Source organism: Komagataella phaffii, chromosome 2 (assembly GCF_000027005.1).
Source record: "Komagataella phaffii GS115 chromosome 2, complete sequence".
Lineage (NCBI taxonomy): Eukaryota > Fungi > Ascomycota > Pichiomycetes > Pichiales > Pichiaceae > Komagataella > Komagataella phaffii.
The window spans coordinates 2,232,172-2,246,602 of NC_012964.1; the positions used below are offsets into that span (position 1 = coordinate 2,232,172).

General features: G+C 39.8%; 9 protein-coding genes across 9 annotated transcripts; 6 read left to right on the top strand and 3 right to left on the bottom strand.

Annotated features, from left to right (window-relative positions):
- Positions 1-326: 326 nt before the first annotated feature.
- On the top strand, positions 327-1,394 carry PAS_chr2-2_0079 (Mitochondrial cell death effector that translocates to the nucleus in response to apoptotic stimuli; the record flags this gene model as incomplete). Its single annotated transcript, XM_002492085.1, has 1 exon — positions 327-1,394. The coding sequence occupies one exon, from the start codon at positions 327-329 to the stop codon at positions 1,392-1,394; it is 1,068 nt and encodes a 355-aa protein (XP_002492130.1).
- Positions 1,395-1,490: 96 nt separating this feature from the next.
- Positions 1,491-2,154, top strand: PAS_chr2-2_0078 (GTPase of the Ras superfamily required to recruit Arl1p to the Golgi; the record flags this gene model as incomplete). Its single annotated transcript, XM_002492086.1, has 2 exons — positions 1,491-1,539; positions 1,592-2,154. The coding sequence occupies 2 exons, from the start codon at positions 1,491-1,493 to the stop codon at positions 2,152-2,154; spliced, it is 612 nt and encodes a 203-aa protein (XP_002492131.1).
- Positions 2,155-2,268: 114 nt separating this feature from the next.
- PAS_chr2-2_0458 (uncharacterized protein) lies at positions 2,269-2,997 on the top strand (the record flags this gene model as incomplete). The annotated part of the gene is made up of 1 exon (XM_002492087.1): positions 2,269-2,997. The coding sequence occupies one exon, from the start codon at positions 2,269-2,271 to the stop codon at positions 2,995-2,997; it is 729 nt and encodes a 242-aa protein (XP_002492132.1).
- A 250-nt stretch (positions 2,998-3,247) lies between these two features.
- On the top strand, positions 3,248-4,117 carry PAS_chr2-2_0077 (Putative phosphatidylinositol transfer protein (PITP); the record flags this gene model as incomplete). Its single annotated transcript, XM_002492088.1, has 1 exon — positions 3,248-4,117. One exon carries the CDS (start codon positions 3,248-3,250, stop codon positions 4,115-4,117), a length of 870 nt encoding a protein of 289 aa, XP_002492133.1.
- A 213-nt stretch (positions 4,118-4,330) lies between these two features.
- PAS_chr2-2_0457 (uncharacterized protein) lies at positions 4,331-5,911 on the top strand (the record flags this gene model as incomplete). Its single annotated transcript, XM_002492089.1, has 1 exon — positions 4,331-5,911. The coding sequence occupies one exon, from the start codon at positions 4,331-4,333 to the stop codon at positions 5,909-5,911; it is 1,581 nt and encodes a 526-aa protein (XP_002492134.1).
- Positions 5,912-5,941: 30 nt separating this feature from the next.
- Positions 5,942-8,872, bottom strand: PAS_chr2-2_0076 (Protein involved in glycosylphosphatidylinositol (GPI) anchor synthesis; the record flags this gene model as incomplete). Its single annotated transcript, XM_002492090.1, has 1 exon — positions 5,942-8,872. One exon carries the CDS (start codon positions 8,870-8,872, stop codon positions 5,942-5,944), a length of 2,931 nt encoding a protein of 976 aa, XP_002492135.1.
- A 225-nt stretch (positions 8,873-9,097) lies between these two features.
- Positions 9,098-11,236, bottom strand: PAS_chr2-2_0075 (Para-aminobenzoate (PABA) synthase; the record flags this gene model as incomplete). Its single annotated transcript, XM_002492091.1, has 1 exon — positions 9,098-11,236. The coding sequence occupies one exon, from the start codon at positions 11,234-11,236 to the stop codon at positions 9,098-9,100; it is 2,139 nt and encodes a 712-aa protein (XP_002492136.1).
- Positions 11,237-11,459: 223 nt separating this feature from the next.
- Positions 11,460-11,807, bottom strand: PAS_chr2-2_0074 (Mitochondrial ribosomal protein of the small subunit; the record flags this gene model as incomplete). The annotated part of the gene is made up of 1 exon (XM_002492092.1): positions 11,460-11,807. The coding sequence occupies one exon, from the start codon at positions 11,805-11,807 to the stop codon at positions 11,460-11,462; it is 348 nt and encodes a 115-aa protein (XP_002492137.1).
- Positions 11,808-12,079: 272 nt separating this feature from the next.
- Positions 12,080-14,356, top strand: PAS_chr2-2_0455 (uncharacterized protein; the record flags this gene model as incomplete). Its single annotated transcript, XM_002492093.1, has 1 exon — positions 12,080-14,356. The coding sequence occupies one exon, from the start codon at positions 12,080-12,082 to the stop codon at positions 14,354-14,356; it is 2,277 nt and encodes a 758-aa protein (XP_002492138.1).
- Between the last annotated feature and the right edge of the window lie 75 nt (positions 14,357-14,431).

Sequence of the window (14,431 nt, forward strand, 5' to 3'; positions counted from 1 at the left end):
TTAATGTATCTAACATGCTTTGGACCTCCCGAAATGCAAAAGCTAGCTATTCTAGTCGTCGGTATTTCTCTACTGGAATTCTGGCGATAGTTTCTTTAATGAACAAAACTGAAAAGAGTGGAATATTATTCGGGCTTGAGTTCAACCCATCCCTAGCCCCTTAACTCCCTAGTTCTTACTCAACCCCTTCGGCTTTATGCTCGGGTTTCACTCGGGATCCAGAAAAACGAAACCAATGGTCTTATTTATAAATTACAGTGGACACATTTGAGACCTTTCTTGCGGTTTAGGATAAACCCCTTAGGGCATACCATACTGTATAGTTGATGTTTCAAATTGTTATCGTGGGAAGCGGTTTTTACGGCATCGCGTTGGCCAATCGACTGCAAAAGCTCAATGCCAACATAACGCTTATTGCCAATTCGGAACGTACTATATTCTTGCCTTCAACTATTCGATTGCCCTTCAACAAAGATGCTTCCAGAGTTGAGGTGCTTGTCAAAGACGTGCTAAATTCCAATGTAGAGTTGATTGTTGACCAGGTCCTCAATATTGATGAGGAGAGGATCGAGTTAAAATCCAATCATTCAATTGCATACGACCGGCTGGTAATTGCAACAGGCGCTGAATGGGATGACCCAATTTGTCCCGACAAGTTCCTTCAATACGGTATTGAAACTTACGCTAACGAACTATCTGCAAAGATTGAAAAAGCTCGAAACATAGTAATTGTCGGTGGTGGCATCGTTGGAGTCGAAGTGGCAGGAGAAATTGCTTACCACTGTCCAAAGAAAACGGTAACGCTGATCCACTCTAGGGACAAAATCTTAAACGGAGAAGTGATTGAAAAAGCCCGTGACAGTGTCCAGTCTCAACTTCTCAACCTCGGTGTCAAACTAATCCTGGGAAAAAAGGCAGAAATCAAAGGTGATTCTGTCTCTATTGATGGTTCACAGATACCCTGTGATCATTTGATTAAAGCTACGGGTCCAAGGGCAAATCCGCCACCCTCCTCTATCAAGGGTTTGCTCAACGAACAAAGGGAAATCGTCATCAGTGCGACATTCCAAACAGTTTCAACCCCCAAAATCTATGCTATTGGGGATGTCACAAATTACCCCGAGAGAGGATTGGTTTCCCGTCACTCCTGGTTGGCAACTATTTGCCACAACTTGCAGGAAGACGTAAATGGCACATCGAACTACCGCTCTATCAAGTGGCATAAACGTAATTTCAAAGCAAATGTAGGGATAAGTGTTGGACCTGAAGGAGGAGCAGGTCAAATCGTTTTGCCATTTGGAATCTGCATCAACGCTCCTAAATTCCTGATCGTCAAAAGCAAATCAGCTACTCTTTTCTGTGGCAGGTTCAAGTCATTGTACTCTTATTACTAGGATTGAACTCTTGATAATTAATCTAGTATGAAGTATTAAAAAATAAAACCTCGAAAACTACTACATCGAACCTTCACCTGTTCTCTTCCCAATCGTATGTTCCATTTGGCCAAAGGATTATATCAAAATTGGAATAGAAAAGAGCGTAAGTAAATCTGCATTTTGCATCACAATCAGTACTATATTAACACGTCTAGAATATTCTGTTCTTATTCTAGGTTTGGATAATGCCGGGAAGACCACATTCTTGGAACGTGTCAAGTCCATCTACATGCCCAATGCGAAAATAACACCACCAGAACGAATACTGCCTACCGTGGGACAGAATGTAGGCATCATCAACTTTAGCTCCAAAGTGAATCTCAAATTCTGGGACGTTGGCGGACAAGAATCTTTGAGAGAAATGTGGTCCGAGTATTACACAAATTCTCATGCGATTATTTTTGTGATTGATTCTACAGATAAAGACAGGCTGCTGGACTGCCAGAAAGCTCTAAGCAGTATTGTTACAGATGACCTAATTGAGGGCATACCGATTCTTATGCTTGCCAATAAACAGGACGTTGAAGGTGCCCCAGGAAAGTTGGAAGTTGAGGATATTAAAGAGATATTCAACGTTATCGCGGAACATCTAGATGCCAGAGATAGCAGGGTGCTCCCAATAAGTGCCAAGACAGGAGATGGGGTTCAACAATCTATAGAATGGTTGACTTTAAGATTGGAAAGGAACAAGAGTAATAAGCCTCCCATCTATAGGTAGTATACGTCATTTGGTGTACGTTCGCTTCTTCTGCCGCCCCAGTTACCATATTTAGCAGTTCCTCTGCTCCATATATCCAAATCATTTTCACCAGGATTACAACTCACCTCCCTAATGACCCTTACTACGAAACACATAATTGAAACGTTGCAGAAATTTACTCCATGCGACGTCAGTGATGCCCTAGTCAAGTTTGGATACAAGAATGGTGGATATTTTCCCAACTTAGTTAGGCAATCTCAGGGCAAGTCATCGAGCCCAAACACCGTAGTGGGAAAAGCGTACACAGTGCTTTTTGCCCCTTACGACGACCCTAATCCTCAAATTGGCGGAGGATACATTGACTCCTTGCCTGAAGATTCTGTGCTGGTAATTGCCACCACCCCAGCATTACAGCTTCCTCAAGCCCCTTACACCAAAGTGAATAATGCATTATATGGTGGATTGATGTCTACTAGAGCCCAGTACTTGAAGAGCAAAGGGACTGTGGTATTTGGAAGAATTCGTGATCTGGCTGAACATCGTCAATTGGAACATCCGGTATTTTCCTATGGTGTTGGCTCGACTGCTCATAAGCCAGTTGTTAAGATTATTGGAATTAACATACCAGTGGATGTGCTAGTGGAAGGTTACCCCGAGGCGGAGTTTCAGACAATCAATCCTGGTGATATAGTGGTTGCAGATGAAAACGGAGTTGTTCGAATTCCGCAGGAAGAAAAGTTATTGGCAAAAGTCCTTGATTTTATCCCTAGAAGGGTTTCCGCCGACGAGTTAGTAGCTCAAGACATTAAGGAGGGAAAACCTGCCGCTGAAAGCCAGAAACTTCGTAGAAGTGCAGTCTAAAATGACTATTTACGGTAAGTAATATCAAGTAATAATTACTAAGAGAATGACATGATTATCTGACGCCAGTATTATCCTTTCTGGAAGACCTATATGGACTCATCGCCCCTTATCATTTGAAATCTTCTCATAATTTTTACATCAACGTCAAACGGCCGATAATTCGCTGCCACCTACCTTGCTCAGCCATACATTGTATTTATATTTTTCTTCTGGTTGAACCCTTACCTTCTCCTGCATTCGTTAAGTCATGTCAACTCCTGAAGAGCAAGAAAAATTGGTGAGCCAGTTCGTAGAGCAACTTTCTGAAATCGTTGAAGAGGCCGAATATGATGAACTATGGGGTAATCAGTTAGACCCCAAAGGCTCATTTTACAAAGAGAGCATTGCTAAGAAACTAGCAACTAAATTTCTCAGGGCTAATAGATGGGACTTGGAGTTGGCTAAAAAGCAACTGACAAACACTCTGATTTGGAGGAAAGAGTTTAATCCGTTGAGTGCCGGGTTCCGTGAAAAACATGATGAAAAATTTGACATCCTCGGAGTAATCACTTATCATTCGGAGCAACCTGTTCCCAACATTAAGCTGATCAATTGGAACTTGTATGGGAATGTGAAGGATCCTAAGAGCATTTTCGAAGATCTGCCAACTTTCATGAGATGGAGAGTGGGATTGATGGAGCAGGCACTTCAGATGCTTAGTTTCGACGACGATACTAATGAGTATATGGTTCAAATTCATGATTACAAAAACGTTGCATTTCTTAAGTTGGATCCTTCTGTCAAGAAAGGCTCTAAATCTGTCATTGAGATATTCACCAGTTACTATCCTGAAGTAATGTCTAGAAAATATTTTGTCAATGTGCCCCTTATACTGTCTTGGGTATATACATTGGTGAAGACATTTGTCCCTAAAGAGACCAGCAGAAAGTTTCAAGTTCTTTCCAATAGCAAAGATATTGCGTCTTCACTGGGTGATCTGGTTCCAACAGAGTATGGAGGAAAGGGGAATAAACTAGAGGATCAAAGATTCAACTTCAACAAATCAGGTCGGGAAGCTGTCCTCAGTGAGTATGCTGCTTACTTATTACAGAAGCAGTTCACCGAGGAACTAGATTAGAAAGTACTCACGATTACACTGTACCTAGTAGTTAGATAATGGTCTACTTATAGTAATAATTAATCTGGTTTGATGGTATCTGCCATCCTCATATCCCAATCTTAATTTCGTAAAAACCCAAACATTAAAAATAAACACTCGCTCATCTCAGTAGTTCTTTTTCCTTCCTCCACAGCCTAATGTGAATAAGCCCGATATAGAGATTCAAAGAAGATGTCAACACACTACCAGTTGCTAGGCGTCCCAATGGATGCGAATCTGGCTCAGATCAAGAAGGCCTATCGGAAGTTGGCACTTGAACTTCATCCAGATAAAAATAATAGTGATGAGGCTTTAGAGATGTTCAAGCGGGTTAGCGATGGTTACCAGGTTCTATCCGATGCAGAATTGAGACGGGAATATGATAAAAGCTTACAAAAGACAACAGTTAATGTCAATCCATTCAATAGCACTTCGATGTTTTATCATAATTTTACCCAGGCCAGAAATCAACGGCAGAACGGTAATCCTGCTTCCACCTATTACGATCCGTATGAACGATATTTTCAAAGAAACAACCCAACTCCAGATTTTCCTTTTGCCAGAAAGACGAGGAGTAGCACTCACGCTGATAACGATAATCCATCGTCAAATAAGGAGAACATTAGGAAAGCGAAACACTCCGAACAAGCTAAATCTTTTAGCCACAGGACACCACCAAGAGAGGAGCCTGAGATTATCGATCTATCGGTAGATGAAGATGCCTATAATATAAACACAGAACAACCAGAACGTAGAAGCGAAACACCGGAAAGTAACAAACCAAAAGTGTCAAATAATGTCAAACAGGAATTCTTTGCCAAGCCCAACAATACTAATAACGAATCAACAGAGGATTCTGAATTTACGAGGAGGTCCAAAGAAGAGCCTGAAGATACTACTCCACGAAGAAAGTCGACGCATGACTTCTACCAGGGAACTAAAGATGATCCTATATACGTAGAAACTAAACAACAGCAGCCGCAAGAATTCACTTTTTCAGACATCCTCAATGTTTTCAAATCTTCACTACATAATGACAATTCCAGCTCTACAAAGACTCCGTCATCATCACCAATGGGCAAAAACTATAGTAAAAGGCCGACTAGGGGTCACTATGAAAAGGCTAAAACTCCTGGTAGTAAGATATCGAGGACTCAACTTGAAGAAGAAATTTCATTTGAGCATCCCCATCCTTCAAAAACTTCCAAATTTGACAAATTTAATATGCATACCTTGAATGCTGAGCTGAATAGTAATGATACTTCAATGCGGTCAGATTTTGAGTCGAATGAAGATTTCTCACATATGCAAATGGATGATTTAGATGAGAAACTTGAAGAAATCCAAGTCCCATCCCCTAAAAGAAAGGCTAAAAATCCCAAACAATTTGGAAATCTAGATCTCTTAGATTTACATGCATCACCCCGTATTTTTGATTTTCAGTGCCCTAGTCCTGTTCAGATACCCAAGAGGCCTCAGAACATATACTCAATTGATGAGTGGACGCTTGTAGAGAAACAAATTCAAGATTATCTACAAAAATTTGCCTCGTGGACATCTATAATGCTTCAATATAAGCATGAGAGAACGATAGCAAACTTAGAGCACTTTGATAAGATTGTTGGTAATGCACATAATAGCGCCGTTTTCCAGGATGCGATGCAACGTGATTTAGAAATGGAGAAAATCTGGCTTAAAGGTCAAGCTGAAAACACAAAGTTTGTCAGAGAATACAACCAGATCAAGAGTGATCTAAAGATTCGTCATATATAAAATTCTTATTTACTTCTAATTTTTATAAACCTATCTAGTATATTTAATGTCTTTTCGAGTTGATCTTCTTACCCTCGCAGCAATGGGGGAGTCATCAGCACTCAATACTGAAGACTCCTTTAAAATGTCGTCATAGCCTTCAAATTGAAGACTCTCAATAACTTTCAGGGTCTTTTTGATGTCGGGTACCTCCACGCCACTTAAAAGGATGTTACTTACTAATTCAAGAATTAACATGAACAAACTGGACAAAATTGCTAGGCAATAATTGGAAATTGTCACCCCAATGTCCAACCAACTTCCCTCTGTTTTGACTAAGAAGAAGAAATTCAGAGACAAAATATCACTTATGGAAATGATTAGAGTCGAGATAGCAAATGGTGCTACCTCCAGTTTATGTGTCATAATTCCTAGACCGGTTGAGAGCAAAACGTAAGGAATAATTAGCTTTACCATCAATAAAGCTCCCATAGGGAATGGGTCAAATATTGGTAAAAGTCGATACACCGAGTCAAGAGAAAAGGATGAAATTGAAACCACATTTCCGGTACCAAAGAACGCAACTTGAAGGAAGAAGAAACCAATGACTGCAAGCCGTAGAAGTTGAATCCACTGGTTGTGAGACTCATTATGATCTGCACCATGCTTGGAATAGATCTCTTCTTTCAAAAATCCTGCCTCAATTTCGATCCATTGAACTATAGTAAGGGAGAAAAGAGCATAAAAGAAAGACTCAAACGAAATCGTCAGGATGATAAAAGTTGGTGCAAACACTAGAAAAATAATCAAACAACGCAGTCTGTAATCTTTATTTGGTCTTAGATGATGTAACAGAGGAAATCCAATCAGAGTGAAAATTAAGTTAGCCCATCCAATTACTTGGCAATCTCTTGGGAGTCCTTCTCTGGATTGTAATGATAAGACAGCTTTTTGAGTTGTATACAACGCCAACACTACCGATCCTATTTGCAATAGAACAATAGCCTTGGTGAACGTATCCTTTAACGCTGTTGAAGTTTTCAAAATGTAAACGAATCCACTAATTGATAGAACCAAAATAAGGATTCCACCAGACAAAATTTGCCTCAAACTTTCAACTTTGACCGCATCAAATAGGGTAAACGATGACATGCAAATGCAGGTTATGGTCCATGCTAACAAACGTCCAACAGATATTGGGCCAACTATAGCCGGATAAAGTCCCAGAACGACAAAGATCACTGAAAATATTTGTCTGTTGAAGTATCCATATGTAATACATTCGAAAACGACAACAATAAAGCCAATGATGAGTGTTACTTTATAGGCTGGGATTCCCTTAAAGAATCTCAATAATCCATGAAACAGAACAGTGTGCCGAGCATAAATTTCATACCAGAAAAAAATGGGGAAGCCACCATATAGATAATACATGAGAGGAGACTTCTGGTAGAATAATAAGTAGTTAAGAGATACAGTAATACCTCCAAAAAATGCTATGCTTAAAAAGTTGTGCTCCACGGTATGATCCCTCTTAACAACAAACAAACTCAAGAACACAATAAATGAGTAAGCAATCCATCCGATGAAGCCCAAAGTCACAATGGATCGAAGTAACAACCAATTGTATTTCTGTAAGTATGAAAGCCCCTCCAAGGCCAACGATGAAAGATTCTTGATAAGATCAATTGCAATTTTTTCCCCTTTTTCGTCATAATCTTTTGCTAGTTGTGAGAGAAGATCCTCAATTCGTCTCTTGTGATCTTCAATTGAGACCTGTTGAAATGACTCAAACGGCTTAAATGTAAACTGACTTTGAGAGACTTCCAATTGTTTAACGAGATACTGTTCAACTATTGTCAAAGAATTAGCATATAGCCCCTTTAATTTATTCAAGGGATCATCATCAATAAACTCCAACGGCAATTCACCTACAGAGTTTGCTGCATAAGGAGATCCTATCAAATAGCTCATTAATGTCGAAATATCAGCTTGGTTAACATCGTGTCTCTTCACATACGGAAGATCCCATTCATTCATGTATCCTTCTGGATCTTCATTGGGTGTATCAAGAAATTCAGGTTTCTTGATACCAGCGCCCCAACAAATTAAAGGAGTTCTAGTGTTATCAGGATGTCCATCACCATGTGAACCAAAATCAGACATCCCATGGTCTGCAGTAAAGATGAAAGCAGTATCATTATCTCCAAAAAACTTGTTTATTTTAGGTACCAGTTTCTCGAGTTGTTTGTCAGTGTTTATAATGTTATCATAATATTCCGCAGAGTAAGGTCTATAGGCATGGCCGGCAGTATCGGTTCCTAATAAGTGCAGAAAAAAAATGTTTCCATCTTGACGTATCTGTTTGTCCAACGCCGAATCTAAGGTTGAATTATGAAATAACTGATACACATGATTGAAAACAAAAGTATCCAATTCGATAGAACTTTGAGTAAAATCTTCAAACTCATGGCCATACATCCAAGTGTCAACTTTGTCTCGTTCCGAAGCCCCATCTGCAAACATTGGCAAAATATCAGGAGATCCAAAACTATAAGTGTGCACAGATTGATTGAAAGCGGAATCAAAATCAACAGGATTTTCTTTCCATCCTTTTGTAACGGCAGAGACATCTTCATAGAACCCTGCAATCAGAGCCACATGGCCTGGTCGTGACTCAGTAGGCATTCTGGTATGCGAAATTCCGTACGTTCCTTCATTTAATACAATTGATCGCAAATATGGAGATAGATAGTCATATTCTTCAGTAGCTGGGTGTTTGATCTTGCCGAATGTCTTATCAGCACGCTGCCCATCCCCCACTATCAGCACCAACCGTTTTGCGGGGGGGTGATCACAGGACTTGTGAGTGCTCATTCCATGAACCAGAGGACTTACAAAGTAAATGTCAAAAATGGACCATAAGTATACCAGGTGGAATAGCACTCCTACAATTAGGAGAGCAAATCTGGTACGGTTCATTCTTGGTTGGTTCGAAGAACACGTAGTATTTGCAAACGTAATGATGTTTTGACAAACGCGAGATTTATGAATATTTAGATTAAGTAAGCAATAACGAGCGTGAGATCTCTGTCTAGTAATAATGTATGTACAAGAAAAATGATTAAGCCCTGAAAGATGGAGGGGGGAGCGCTGAGGAGGAAGGGATGGCATTCTAAGCAGAAATGTGCTGTTTGGAAGTCTTGTTTACTCAAATGCTTGAAGTGCCCTTTCCAATTTGACAGCCATTTCCTCATATTCACCATCTGCAGTACTGAGAACAGTGATAGCACCTCCAGCTCCAATTCTCCAGCAATTAGTGGATTCAGTGTTTTTGTTGTCATTTGGATAATGAAAGGTCGACCTGATCACCACAGACCAGTCACTGTGGTTATTTACAGACCAATAACCACAGACTCCGGAGTATAAACCACGTGGCTGGTTATTTTCCAATCGTTGTAGTAGTTCAACAGACCGTTTCTTGGGAGCACCAGTCATTGAACCAGGTGGTAAAGATTGTGAAAGGATATCAATTCCAGAATATGTAGACCCCTTGAAGGATCCTCGGATCACGCTAACGAGCTGAAGAATGTTTTCGTACTGCTCAATTACCATCAATTCAGGAACTGCAACTTCCGATAGAAAGTTGTAAAGATCATGTCTGATGAGGTCAACAATCATCAGGTTCTCAGCTTTCTCCTTGCTAGATTTCAAAATCTCACATCCCTGTTTATATGTTAGAGAGTCTGAAAGCTTTACGGTTCCCTTGATTGGGCGTAGCTCAACTTTCTCGTTATCCCACTCCAAAAATCTTTCAGGTGAGGAAGAAATCAATACGCAATCATCAAACTTCAGATAAGCAGAATATGGAGCAGGATTTCTCTTAGTAAGAACCTTATAAACCTGCCAGGGTGTAATCTCCCTATCAAGGTGAATAAAGGTCTGATCTGTGAGACACAACTCGTATGAATCACCTTGCTTTAAGTAAGTCTGGCATTGATCAAACTTGGAATCATAGCTCTCTTGTGTTGGTTTGACAATCGTTAGATTATTCGTCAGATCTTTCAAAGAATTTGGGACATTGCTCATTGCATCGTGGCTCACATGTAATCGATCTAACGATTCATTGAGCCAGTTATCATCGCCAGCTTTAATGGAACAAATGAAATATGTACCGGAATTATTCTGTTTCAAAATAAATCTTTCAATAAAACATAACTTGGAAGTCGGGATATCCTTTCCAATGGATTCCAAAGTCTGGAAGTTAATAAATTCACCTTCCTCATATGAAAGAACGCCCAACATTCCGCCTACAAATGGGACTTCGATGCCATCAATAGTATTTTGCGGGAAGTATCTCTCTTTCATAAATGCAGCCAATTCTTTCCAGAAAGAGTCGATACTTTCCTTTTCTTTCTTTTCCTCTTTCCAATTGTGCGTGTAAAGAACGTTTTGATCTTCAGTTCGGACATGGGTAAATACTTTAGACTCGTAATTAATTGGAAGACCAATAATTGACCATGTTCCCGGAGAGGATACACTGTTGAGTAAAAGAGAGTCTTGGTTATAGCGTTGAAAAATCTCTACAATATCTATCGGGTTTAAGGCAGATTCAAGTCGCTTAAATTGAAGTTCAGTGGATTTGGAAATGTTCAACCTGTTAAATAGTGGTTCATGCAAAATTGTGTGTGGATCATGAAGCTCAACATCCGTTGTCGGTCTCATACTTTTGACAATTCGATAAAAGTTTTTGATTAGAGTAGAGCCCATTTCAGAACAGATAGATTCAGGATGGTACTGTACACCATAGAAGGGAAATTTATGGTGTTTTGCAGCCATTATTACCTTTGAGTCTACCTCATCTTCGTCCACAGTAAATGCCAATGGTATCAGTTTGTCTGTAAAGTTTCTAACATGGATGGAGTGGTAACGAACGCCTGCAAAATTATCGCAACCTTCAAACAAACCAAAATCATCATTTTCCTTGTTGACCTGGATTTTGTATACTTGGCCATGTTTGACGTCTTTCAGATACTCAACATCAGCGCCGAATTGGTAGCATAGCACCTGAAATCCCAAGCAAATGCCCAGAATGGGGATATGAGCCGAGTTGGCAAAAACAAATGGAATTATCCCAACGTCCTCACTATACGTGGGGTTTCCTGGGCCTGGGCCTATAAATATGCAAGAGAATTGATTCAGAAAAGGCACAAGTCTAGATTCGTATTCGTCGGGCTTGAATGAATCATTGTGTATGGCGACGCATTTCTCTTCTGTTGCTTGCTCAATCAGACTTTTCAAATTGAAAGTGAACGAGTCATAACAATCTATTAAGAGTATAGTCATGGGATTCAACCGACCAATTACTTCTCTAGAGAAAGTTGCCTTGCTTAGGGTGCAAGGAAAAAAATGAAAGTGGCAGGAAATGGGTAAGTGAGGGATTCGTTAGATCAGACATCCAATCCGCAAATCAGGAATTCAAGATACAAGTTTTAATATTAAAATGCTTTATAACACTAGAAATAAAATAATATTCCAAATCCGTTTGATCTATATACAATCACTGTGCTCAAAACTTTTCAGCCAAGAGTTTAGTCACAGCTTCCACATGGTTACCTTTGATTATCACCTTCTGACTTTGAATCACACACTTGTAGTCATTCTTATTAGTCTGGCCTTTCAGAGCCTCCTGCAAGTCGTTTCGTAAAGACGTCAGGTCTCCGCTTACCCTGCGAATCTCTGTGTAAGGGACCTTTCTCTTGTAATCCTTGTATACAGGCAAATTTCCTTTAGACGTCCTTGGGACGAAATATGTCTTGCTCAGCCCTCCTACTTGGTGATATCCTAAAAGGTCTTTGTAGTTAATAGTTTTGATGTCTCCAAACACCGATGATTTGAATCGTCGGAATGACAGCATGTTGAGGAATGAGGGAGATGTATATTTTGTGGTTCGGTTGGTGACGAATAAATGTTCAAGTTTTTCATATCAGGGACTTTCGAGAGGAGAATCTCTCCCGCGACCGCCTGGTAACGTTTGTCGCTACCTCCTACTAAGAACAAGCAAGCAGGTACTAAATACACCCCTTCGCAGGAAGGAAAACAAACTGGGAAAAAAAAGATAAAACCTTATCTTTACAAACGGTTTCTTCCCGTTCTTTGACGTCTGCATTTACACTATCTGCGGGACATATGGAACCAGAAGCGCTTGTGGGTGATTTACAAGGCCACTTGCTTGAAGACTTTCTTAATGAGAGGTTTCCTGAAAGAAACGACATAGAACCATTTGTTCACGATGTTGAGATCCAGGGATCTTTAATAGCTCAGGCGAAAGATCTCTACCGAGGCAAATTCTCTTCGGTTGGTTACCACGAGTATTTAAGCTATATGTCAGACACTGAAAAGGATCCGTTGAGATCTGCTTCACTACGATTCCATTATATGAATTTATTCCACTGGGATGAGAATAATCTTTTAAATTCACTACGGTTATTGTGCCATCGATTGTACTTCAGGGGAGAGTCTCAGAAGATTGACACACTGATTGACGATTTTGCATACTCCTGGTCAATGAATAGCGGCGGAAAGAACGTGTTTGGCACCTCTAGTGGCGTTTATCTCGTGGCCTATTCGTTAGTGTTACTTAATACCGATCTCCATGAGACTGACCAGTCGCAAAGTTCTGCTTCAAAAATATCTAGAGCCAATTATGTCAAAAATACAACGGAGGCATTAATCTCAAACAACGTGCCTATTAGTTCTTTCCCAAAGTTGGAACTAGAGTTAAAAAGGATGTATCTAGAACTTTCAAGTTTTGCTCTTCAGTTGAATGGCGGTAGTGATAACAGTTTTGACGACTCTGATTTTCTTCAGCAGCTTCAGCTAAAAGCCCTGAATGCTTCCAAGAGAAATTCCATAATGTCATTCAGTTTCAAAGATAAATCACTCACAAATGCAACTTCACAGTCAAATTTTTCTACTATGTCATCTTTTTCCTCCAGTATAGTACCAAATGGTAACAGACACAGCACCCCGATAGGATTTACCAACGCTCTAAGAACTGAAAAGCAGATTAGACGAGTAAACTCGCGGGCTTCCAACTTATCGAATCAAACTAATAGTACTTCAAGAACTGCGAGTTCCGTACGATCTTCGATGACGTTTTTCAATAACCCCAGACATCAACTCTTCAAGTTTGAATCAAATGCTTTATCACAAGACGATGACTCTTCAATTTTAAATGATAGATATTACGAATCTAGTGCCGAGTTAGAATTACAGGGACCACCGTGGTGCAAAGAAGGTAACATCTACGGAATAAAGTTTGCCCCAAACGCTTCAGCCCAAAGATTTTCTAACACTACCAGTAGGTTATTTTCTAACAGAAGAGAGCAATCAATTGAGTCATCTATTTATCACAATCATCGTTTGAATTTGACAAGATGGAATAGGTTTTTTGTTGTCGTTGCCAAAGGTGAACTTAATCTTTTCACTTTTTCTCCCAAGTATACGCAAGCATCCAAGCAGAAGGGAGAAACTGTTGGTTCGGGGAACTCATGGACAGATAACGCTACATTAATTGCCACGTTCAACCTTTGCTCATGCCTTGCTATGAGACTGCAAAAAGGATCGAAAACTCTTGAACAACTTCTGGAAAAGAATCCAGTTCCTTCAACCAATAAGAAGCTGGACCAGGTTTATTGGGCATTAGCTTTGCCTTCCGTTAACAATGTTGAATCCTCTTCAAGAAGTCTTATCAATCAAGAGGCCCAGTGTTTAGTCTTCATGTGCAACTCTAAAGAGACCTCCAGAGAATTTGTTGACACTTGTAATTATTGGAGCGGAAGATTATCTTCAGTTCCTACGCAACAATCTATTTCTTCCATTGAATATGGATGGAGTGAGAAGTTGTTGAACCTAATCAAAAAGGCTGAAACAAATTCTAAGAATGATTCACCCGATGAATTACTTCGATACCTTGGTAAGTTGAATATTGCTTTTTGGAAACCCATGGTTCATGGAGTGATACCCACTGAACAGGACATTGATGAACAGATAAAAGCTTTAGAAAAACACATTGAAGAACTTCTAAAAGATTACGAAAGTCACAAGGCGATAGAAAAAGAACTCGCAAAACTTGATCAACACTTGAGAACTTATTCTTCTAAAGGCAACAATTTTTTACACTTTTGGAGCCAATCACGAAAATCATCATCGAATGACCTAGTACAGAAAAATTATCGTGTTTCTTTGCTTAATTGGAAGAATAGAAAAATATTCTTGGAGAATGAAATGATGCGTATTAGAACCTACCTCACGGTACTGCACAATTCCATCAAGTTAGAAAACGATTTCATCGCCAAAAATAAGATTGAATCAAATCACAGCAATACGATTGACAGGCTGCGAGATAAACTTGTTGACTCTGACATGGAAACAGAGCTGGAAAACAAGATCATCGTTCTGTAACTAATGCCAACTTCCATCCTGCAGTATGATTCATGCTTATGTAATAATACATCTTCCGCGATAGTCGCCATCGAT